This window comes from Sinocyclocheilus grahami, unplaced genomic scaffold (assembly GCF_001515645.1).
Source record: "Sinocyclocheilus grahami isolate Dianchi unplaced genomic scaffold, SAMN03320097.WGS_v1.1 scaffold496.1, whole genome shotgun sequence".
Taxonomy (NCBI): Eukaryota; Metazoa; Chordata; class Actinopteri; order Cypriniformes; family Cyprinidae; genus Sinocyclocheilus; species Sinocyclocheilus grahami.
Genome location: NW_015505675.1, coordinates 123,810 through 133,639, shown reverse-complemented (window position 1 = coordinate 133,639; position 9,830 = coordinate 123,810). Strand labels below are relative to the sequence as shown.

Here is a 9,830-nt window from a genome sequence, read left to right as displayed (position 1 = left end):
AGTCGAAGCCAAAAGCAGCATCAATAAGGTCCAGTGTGCGAGCTGTGACTGTTACAGTGAACTTTTGGTCGAGGATCTCACTGTACAGCTCTCTGTTAAACAGCTGCGGCTTCCAGGTTTTGCGCAGTCTTGTAGAAAGCTGGTGTGACAGGATAAGTCGTCTTCAAGAAACAGTCTCATTTATCCACTAGCATTCACATAAAAGAACCAAAATCATCAATATTCAGTATTACTGTAGTTCTCTCTTCGGTCTTACCTTGTCATCTTTAGCATATCTAAAGCCAGATATCCAGCCTTCTCCACCCCAGAGTCCGCTCTGTGATTCTGGCGGATGATAGACAGGGATAGGCACATCCTGCACTCGCTCTCTGTGTCCAGATTTAGGACTGAGTCTGTATTTGACACCCAGAGGTCTCCAGTGCACAGGTGAAGGAGGGGCGCTGTCCTGCAGGGAGCACAGGTAGTGCTGGGGTAAACGGGCGTAGATGCCCTTCTGCAGCTTCAGGGCTTCCCAGATTTTTGGTGGATACTTGTGTAGAGGCATTTTATTAGACAAAACCTTAGAAAGAAGGGTATAGAGTACACAAACATATAATAATTATAGTAATAATACTTTAATAATAATACTAATAATACATAGTAATATAAAATAGGGTGCAGGGTAAGAGGTTAATAGTAATATAGAATAGTACGTTAATATATACAAATAATATAACATATATACACTATAAATACACACATGTAGTAGAGTAAAACTGTAAGCTAGCTGATAAGCTACCGCCAAAAATGTAAATATACGCTTTATAATCTAAAAATGCAACGCTAATAACGATAAGAAAAAGGCTTGTATACAGATCAGCGTTCTTACCGGGGAATAACGCGAACAGAAGATGTTTCATTTAAGTTTACATGATCAGTGTTAGCCTGCTAGCCTCTCAGTCAGCACACGCTGTAAAGCTACCCAAGGGCACCACACGTCCTTTCCTGTGACAGACACCAGCGCTTACTGCGCTGATTGGTTGTTTGCACGGCCGAGCTTCCGGGGGTTTAACAGTAGTAATGTTCTCGAGGGGGTCTAAAATAGTTCAGATTTTAATAGTAATTTGTTAAAAAGCTAGTTGTGTCGCATATCTCCTCCTCAGCCTACTTCTCATGCGCCCGAAAGGTGGAATTGAACCACTCTGCCGCTAAGCGGCTACAGGTTTGAAGCCTGCACCCCGGACCACCGAGGTTCATCCGGGCACTTGTTAAGAGTGAGACTGCGTCAATATATAGGTCTCTCTTGCGCTATGTGTTACATCTATGGTGAGTGTTATTTATGAACCTGTGTTTAAACAGCATATCATGATGACTTTATGATATATTGTTGCCCGCCAAAGTATGAAGTTTAAGGAAACACGAAATTTGCAGGAATTCTAAATCAAAGCCAGCACGGCGCCACATGCAAATTACTTACTTGCTATTGGTCCAAACGTAGAGCGGAGCTTTACATACTTCCCTTGCTTTGTTAATCATTACTTGCTGTGACTTATATCCAAATCAGACATGCTTGCTTTTTTTCATTTTATATATTGCTATTTTCTAATGTATGAAAGGATAAAATTATAGCATATGTGTTACACATATTATAATACTTTATCTTAATATATTTTCTTGCCGAACATTAAATATGTCGGTTAAGATTCAAAGATCATTCACTTCAGTTTAAAACAATCAACTCATTTCAGTCTTGTTGTTGTTTCTAAACATACCGTTTCTTTTTATTTTATGTTTTTAATACTTCAAATATTTCTTTACTTGTTTATGACCTAATCAGACTCACTAAGCAACTAAAACGTATCATTCAGATTGTTAAATAAACCCTTCATTTTATTGCACAGGTTTATGGAATTTCCTATTATTTGTTCAGTGTTTGTTGTGCAAACAGGAGATCATTAAAAACGCACATCAGCATCATTCAAATAGTTTTTATTTCGCCAGTAAATAAATGATGCAAAAAGAAAAATGAGAAAAATCCAGTATATGAAAGTGCTTTAGACTCACACTGCAAGAATAGCATCCGTTCCAGATCTTCACTGTTCAATGGCAGACATTCACCTCATACTTATTCATTTTCAAATATTCTTGAAGCTTTTAAAGCTCCAGGCAAGAAATCTTGAAAACAGACAGTCATAGTCAGAGCATATGCACCTTCTCAGAAACTTACATTGGACTTGTTGTAACAGCAGTGTGTCACACTACAGGGAACTTGTGTGTTCAGTTTTCTACTGAACCATTTATCAGAAAGTGTATGTGGGCAATAATTGCAGAACTGTCCTCATGTGTCATTCAAATGAATACTGACAACTGTCCAGTTCACCATGAAACCATCACCAGAACATATCTGTGTAAGTATAAAGTGACATATTCTTTTGAGAATAAACCCAAACCCTTACATATTAGTCAGTTTAGATCAATGACGGAAGACACTCTACAAGACAAGAGCGATAACTAGAACACAAACACCACTCCTCCTGGTATGTGATATAGTGGAGTGACAAAAAGGACAGTAAGTGCACATTATTAATACAGTATTAAAATGATAAAAATACTGTTGTGCCACTCAAGAAATCAAATGATCACCCCCATCTCACACATGGAACTATTTCAGTGCAATATAATCAACTTAATAGTGAGTGTTTATCTGTGTATGCAACTTTATTAGAGAAAATTCCATCAACAGATTTCAAAATGTCTTGTTTCACGCTCACTTATTGCATTATACCACTGAATGAAGTGCACACAGACTTTATTACTGGAACATACCATGTGCATCAGAGAAAATGCATAAATTCGCAAACAATAAAGTAGAATTCATAATTTCATGTAGCATTCTCTCGAAAGGTCATTCACACCATTTTTATTCAGTTTCATCATCTTCCACTACAATGAACTGAAATTTCAGCTTTTGAGACTGCATTTCATTTGATGTCATTCAAATTAGCTTTAGAGTAACACAAGCACACAACAAACTCCAACAGTGATTGATAAATGTGAAAATCATAGTGCTTGTCCTATTAAAATATGTATTTACCTAGAGAAATTGATAGAGGAAAACATACAGTCAGGAGAAACATCGATTTTAAATTCCAAAAATGAAAATGCATAAACGTAACAGGATATGACAGCACCCTGTTGTAAAAGGCTCCTAAGCGTAAACGCACGCACGCACACACACACACACACTCGACCTCTCAAACAGGCTTAAGTTATCAATAAATAAAGTGGACAATCAAATAACACAATGTCCTCAAACACTGTTGTACATCTGAATCTTATAAAGAACGGCTTTTCAGTACAATCGAAAGGAACCTTTTCACTATTTCAGTTACCATGTGAAATCAAACACTGGGGATACAAATGAATGACTGTGTTGCATTAAAAACAGACAAAAACAAACAGAATTGACAGAAAATGTCATAGTGGAGATGGACAGTTGAACTGCAGCAATGTTACAGAAATACAGGTGAGGATTTCATTGGGATGTCATCATGTTCCCCTCATTAGATTCAGTGTTTTGGGTTTGGATATGAACGTACAATCAAATCTAGACGTCATCAGCCAGTAAATATGATATTTTTGTTGTTATTTTTTATTGAGAACACACTGGCAGGCTGATATATGGTAACCGTCACTCCAAACACACTGAAAAACTCAATTTTAGACTGACTAGACACGATCACTACAGGAAATCTGTTTGAAAAATAAAAGAGTTAATACTTTTTTTGCACATTTAAATGTTAACAGTTCATTTGATTATAATAAACACAATCAGTAATTGCACAAGCTTTTGTTCATAGATACTCGGTCATAATAGGACAATAATGAGTAAAAAAAAAAGAAAAAAAAAAAGCCCAGACTTCCTGTTTTCCACTAAACGTGGCTACGAGGGTGACCTCGGAAATAGAGGGAAAACAATAATTGCAATAGATCCTACATTATTTGATTTTGAGATCAGCACTCTTGTGCTTCGCTTTGGCAATGTGTGATTAACAAGAACCGCGAGGCGCTAATTAAAGTTAGCACAACCTACTTTTAAAATGACTCTGCCCTACTTTACCTGAGGTTGAAGCAGTACTTGCTTTACTCAGACTCCTGTAACTGTGCTTTACCGCTTGTTTACGCTCAGCCGTGACGGGGCGATGACAATAAATCGTTTTGTGGCTAAAACTCAACAGGTTTGATGAGTAGGCTACATGTTACAGGTCCTTAGTGGGGCCACCTCATCACAAGCTAATCAGTTGGCATCTGTCGCTATTTGTGACCGAAGTGTAGTAAGCACAAAAAAGAAACTGCAACTACGTTACACTGACCTTCTGACTTGGTGTGTAACGTAATGCATGTACACCGGAAAAAAAAACATCACAAACTGAAAGATTTTCTCCACAGACCTTGACCCTTTGTGACATCTGAATGCCAGGATCTCTTTTGCTAGCATTTTAAAGAGTAATGTGTTGCCTAAACTGCTATCAGCCAATCAAATCTTTCATTTGCGATATTTTGACGAAGAAAAAAGTCAAAACAAAACCCGAAGTCGTGAAAAACAACCCAAATAAAGCCATGCTGACATATTGTGACGGAGAGTGTGAAAAGTGCTAATGCTAGTCCTCCATCCCGGCCCGCACTCCTCAGTGACTCCAGTGTCGTCATGCAAGGCCAGGTGTTTGTGGTTGCGATGGTGGGACGGCTCTCACCCCGGGTTGCGCACTGAAGATGGGACACGGCGAGGTCCAGACGGAGGATGTGGGAGTGGGAAAAAACACTCGTAGCACGGCACACACAAACAAGTCCTGGAATGAATGTGACATTCCCACTGACCGCATGCTGCTGGAGATGTACACATACAAAAGGCAAACCGCGCACCATGCATACTGACTACCAATGGCAAAAATAGGATCCTTTTGTCATTTTTCCTATTTTTTCTATCCTCATCCCATGTGTCTTCACTGTAAGGTAAGGCAGGGATTTATTATTTTTTTAAATACATTTTTGTATCTGATGTGTGACTGTCTGTTGTTATAACAAGCTCATGACTACGCCGCCAGACCAGCAGCCTAAGCAGTATCTTCGAGACATCACCATCCTGATCCTCGACAGGTACGCCGTCCTCGAGAACGGTCACGGATCATCTCCGGAGTCGTTTCTGCGTTACGCCATGTAGGTGAAAGTGTTAATGTCCGTTTCGTCTCTCTTGATGTACTTGTGCTCAATGAGCCACTCGATCTGTTCCTTGATCATTTTCTTCTGAGGGAGGAACATATTCTTCAGGATCTCCACCAGCTCGGTCTGCAGCTGAGCGTTTGTGATCTTCTTGCGCATCTTCATGATCTGAATGATGGCCTCCTGAAATGTTGCAGTAGAAGAAACAAAAATGTATTACAGTTTTTCACAATATAAAGTAAGGGAATGAATTGTTAACTATTTAACAGTCTTTTACCATCAAAATTACAAACAAATTTTACTTCGGTTTTTATGCGAACAGTGCACTAATTAGTTTTGTAATTTTTATCGGCATAACTTCTGTAGAGAATTAGTGCAGGCGCGGAACAAGGAAACTTCCTAGCGTGCCAAGGTCCTCTGTTCGCACACATAGCCTACAATCAAATGGAGTAAATTTTGAAAGGCTACACGCATACGCTAAGCATTCGCATCAAAACTGAAGTATACTTTGGGTAAACGTTTGGGAAGTATACTAGTGTTCATGAAAAAAGAGCACTAGTAATGTTTTTTGATGTTTCATACCTGTGTTCTTAATATTCTAAGCTGGACGATGCCTTCGTTCTCCTCTTCTCTCATTCGCTCCGTCGTCAGCTGCAATCGGCCAATTAGGTTTATTTTCCCCCTCTTTTGAACCTTGGTGTTTTTTCTGAGGAGAAACTATTATTATTTCCAAATAAAAGGACCATTTATAAGCAAATGAAAGAGCAAGCAGGAGAGGACATGCTCTTACATTAAGGAGAACTCCTGGTTAACGAAAAACAATGTACTGTCTGTGAAGTCTTTGGGAGAGCTCACTTGAGGTTCATATAACAGCACTTGGCGTTTGAGCTTTGGGAAGGCAACGAGAGACTGTACAAAAAGAGAGGGAAGATGTTACGTAGAAGATGATGGTACAACATCTATAAACAAAGATATTTTAATTGATCAGAATCAGTCAATGTTGGATATTTTTAATTAATCTTTAAAAACACTATGAATTTAATAACACTGTTAATTGTAATCAAATTTTAAAAAAGAATATCCATTTGTCATACTGTACATTATAATGTTGTGATATCTAAATGCACTTGTTGCATTATGATTAATTGTAGTTTAGTGTTTTATTTTGAATTTATTTACACAAAACAGAATAAAATTTTTAGATTGCTCATTTATAAGTTATCGATCACAACATGAAATAATTATCATCTTATAGGTATCTGCCAGAATTTTAATATTATATATATTTAATTTCTGTTAAAAAAAAGAAAACCTTTGCAGCTATGTCAGTAATAAAGCTTGTCAAAAGTACCGACTTCGGTACCAGAGCGGATTCTTAAACACCTCTGATTGGCCATTGTGTTCAATTGGCCATTGGCTACAATGATCAGCGCTTCACGCTTTTCACCGTCTTATTAGCGGATTCCTAATAGATTATCCCTGCTCATAGGCTTTCAAACGCTCCTGTGTGTATCTGTGTAAGCGTTCGGTGAAGAGCGTGACACGATGATCATCGTAGCCAATCACAGCCATATCTGTTAAGCACGTGAACACAGTGGCCAATCAGAGGTGTTTAAGAATCCCCTCAACAGCGATCAAAATGCTAGCGGGAAATGCAGGTATTGTCACATATTTAAAATGTTAAAGTCTGTACTTTTGACAACCCTACAGTACAGCAGAAATATAATAAATATCTAATGGAATAAAATGCGACATATCCAGTCACGATCTTACCCAGAGAGTTCGTCTCAGTTCAGCATCAGGCAGCTCAGTGGCAAGTTTCAGGTTCTCAAAACTGATCTTCTCTCGTGGTCTTTGGTTCCAGGCAAAAAGTACAGCCAGCTGAAAGGTCGTGACCTCCAGGTCGTACTGCCCTACTTCATTCTTGAAAGTGATCTACCGGAGAGCACACAGACTGATTAGATGCAAGTTGCATTTAAAGCTACTACAAATCACTACTAAGCACTAAACTTAGTGCATAAAATAAACCCACAATGCCATTGGACATGAGGTGGTGCCAGTGGAGTTTTCGGCCGCTGTGGTTCTTCTTGTAGAAGTCTTCCACCTCAGGAATGAGGTCTTCCAGCTCGGTGGGCAGAGACACGAACACTTTCTCTGAGCTGCGTGACCACGCTCCAGCATTCAAGATCTTTATGTTCACAGAGTCCGCTGGGTAACAGAAGGGGTGTGAAGAGACCACTTTTGATATAGTTAATGCATCCTTGCTGAATATAAATATGAATGTCTTTCAAACCCAGGTGAAAGGTAGTGTAAATGCATATATAGAGAGACAAATGGGCTTGTAAGGCACCTGGTAAAGCCAGCTTGTTGTGTTTGTGTACTTCCTTGAAAACCTGGTTAAGATCTTCGGACACTTTGATGTCCTGGAACATTCTAGCTAGCTTGTTCACATAGTCAGCAGGCATCCCAACTTCCTGAAACACATCAGAAAGAAGCAAACAGTGAGCCATTTGAGTATAAAACACTTGAATTGAATTTCAGTCACTCTTATTTCTCTTTTATTCTTACCCTGAGCCACTCAACCATGTTCTCCTCAATCTCACTGTCCGCTGAGATGTCCAGGATCAGACGTCTGGTCAGGTGGGCTTTGTGGTACCTCATGAACACATCCTTATTCTGGACGTATTTCAGCACAAGTAGCTATAGAAAAAAAATAGTAGTATTTACATTTCAAAACACTTGAGGACAACAACACAAGCACCGAGTCAACAACATGTGACTTTTTACAACAGCCCCTCACCACTTCCTTCAGTTTGAGCTCGATCTCCTCTGAGGTCAGCTTTTTGCTGAGTGGCGTCTTTCTTAGCAGCATGTCACAATAGTTAGCCAGCAGCTCCGGACACTTTGATTCTGGTTGTGTTTTTAGGCCCACTCTGCATTTAGAAACATCAAACACAACTGATACAAGTTGATACAATACATAAATATGGATCGCTAATGCTCACTAGCAGGATGATTATATTTAATACTAAGACCATAAAATAATTTTTGTTACTGGAAATAAAATAAACTTTAACTTAAATAAAATATGAAAAAACTCACTTATTTTATTTTAGCTAGTTGCCACAGCAACTTTTCTCATTTTCATTTAGTTTATTGCGATGTACTAAAATAACTAAAACTAAAATAAAAATTAACTTAAATAAAAATGGAATAATGAAAACCATACAGAAATTACAAACCATATAAAAATGACAAAAAATTTAAAATAATCAAAAAATACTAAAACTTTAACTAAAATTAAGATGAAAACACAAAACATAAAAATAAAAACCAATTCAAAATATTAATAAAAACTATATTATCTAAATGATACTAAATTAAAACAGCTCACTTACAAAGGGGCCCTTTTTCACAAACTGTGAAAATGTGATTCCACAATTAATATTGTAAATCTAATGTTTTATTATTCTTTCCATTTAAAAAAATGTAATGTACATTCATAACAATACACTGTGTGTTATATTTCCTTGGCATTCAATTACAGAAAGCTGGTTTGTTCTGCTTCAAGAGTATTTCTAATACAACGGCTGAGGGAGTGACAGCAAATTTGATATCTCTCTCTCTCTTTTGACCAACCTATTTTGTTAAGTCATAGATTTTTGTAAAGTAAACCTCTCCACTATAGAGGTTTACTCAACTACGACTTCAGCTTCTTTGAGTTGCCTGTAAATGTGTCTATCAGTTAAGTAGAAAGAAGGTTATTCTGTGCATCTCACTTCAATGGACTGTCATCAGAAGCCCAGAAGGCAGCCGTTACTCACCCCTTCTGTTTCATTGGCAGCTCCAACTTAAATATTGTGGCATCATTCACAACTGCTTTGTATGCCTGTGGGGAAATTTAAAGGGGGTCATATGATGCGATTTCAAGTTTTCCTTTCTCTTTGGAGTGTTACAAGCTGATTGTGCATAGATACGATCCCTGAAGTTGCAAAGACTAAAGTCTCAAAACCAAAGAGATATTCTTTATCAAATTTAAGACTCTGCCACGCCCCCCTAAAACGGCTCGTTCTAACACGCCCCCACATATCTACCTCACTATGTGGAAAAATTAGCATAATGCCGCCCAAATATTCATGCAAAGAAAGAAAGCGTGGTTTCAGTAACCGCAGTTAGTGTTGAAGCTGCATGTCAGGGAGACGCTGTGTGTTTCAGTGCGAAAGCAAAAGCACTTTATTTGGCCTTCCGAAAGTAGATGCATTTAGGAATCTTTAAGATTACTTACTACAGAACAACAATGCATTTTATGGACGACCGTTTTGTGAAATTAGGAGAGGAGGTAATTCTGACTTTGCTGTGACAATCAGCTACTGTTTTGTTATTAGTTTAAGTATTTGCTATTGACTGTTCAAATGCGGAGTTTTGCGCATCGTGTGTGGGTGTGTGTGCGTGAGGGAGAGAGAGAGAGAGAGCGGTGTGTGTGTGTGCGCGCGCGAGAGAGAGAGAGCGGTGTGTGTGTGTGCGCGAGCGAGCGAGCAAGAGAGAGAGAGAGAGAGACACATCACAGTGGAGTCAGCTGTCTTAACCGTGGCTTGTGTACTGCAAACACATACCAGCTTCATCACTGTGTC

General features: G+C 38.5%; 2 protein-coding genes across 5 annotated transcripts in view; both read right to left on the bottom strand.

The window, feature by feature from the left end:
• Window positions 1–1,186, bottom strand: part of LOC107554268 (39S ribosomal protein L28, mitochondrial-like) — a 13,962-nt gene extending 12,776 nt beyond the window's left edge. Inside the window, exon 1 of one of the 4 annotated variants that reach the window (XM_016236730.1) lies at window positions 869–1,186. The gene's annotated coding sequence lies outside the window, so the exon portion shown is untranslated. The remainder of the gene's footprint in view (window positions 1–868) is intronic. The other 3 variants (XM_016236733.1, XM_016236732.1, XM_016236734.1) reach the window with 3 other exon arrangements.
• A 795-nt stretch (window positions 1,187–1,981) lies between these two features.
• Window positions 1,982–9,830, bottom strand: part of LOC107554266 (cullin-5-like) — a 13,362-nt gene continuing 5,513 nt past the window's right edge. Inside the window, exons 11-19 of the mRNA XM_016236727.1 lie at window positions 9,024–9,088; window positions 8,000–8,132; window positions 7,768–7,899; window positions 7,550–7,673; window positions 7,232–7,407; window positions 6,973–7,134; window positions 5,990–6,108; window positions 5,782–5,905; window positions 1,982–5,382 (exon numbers count right to left, since the gene is read on the bottom strand). Coding sequence (XP_016092213.1) covers window positions 5,188–5,382; window positions 5,782–5,905; window positions 5,990–6,108; window positions 6,973–7,134; window positions 7,232–7,407; window positions 7,550–7,673; window positions 7,768–7,899; window positions 8,000–8,132; window positions 9,024–9,088 — 1,230 coding nt within the window. The 3' untranslated portion in view covers window positions 1,982–5,187. The remainder of the gene's footprint in view (window positions 5,383–5,781; window positions 5,906–5,989; window positions 6,109–6,972; window positions 7,135–7,231; window positions 7,408–7,549; window positions 7,674–7,767; window positions 7,900–7,999; window positions 8,133–9,023; window positions 9,089–9,830) is intronic.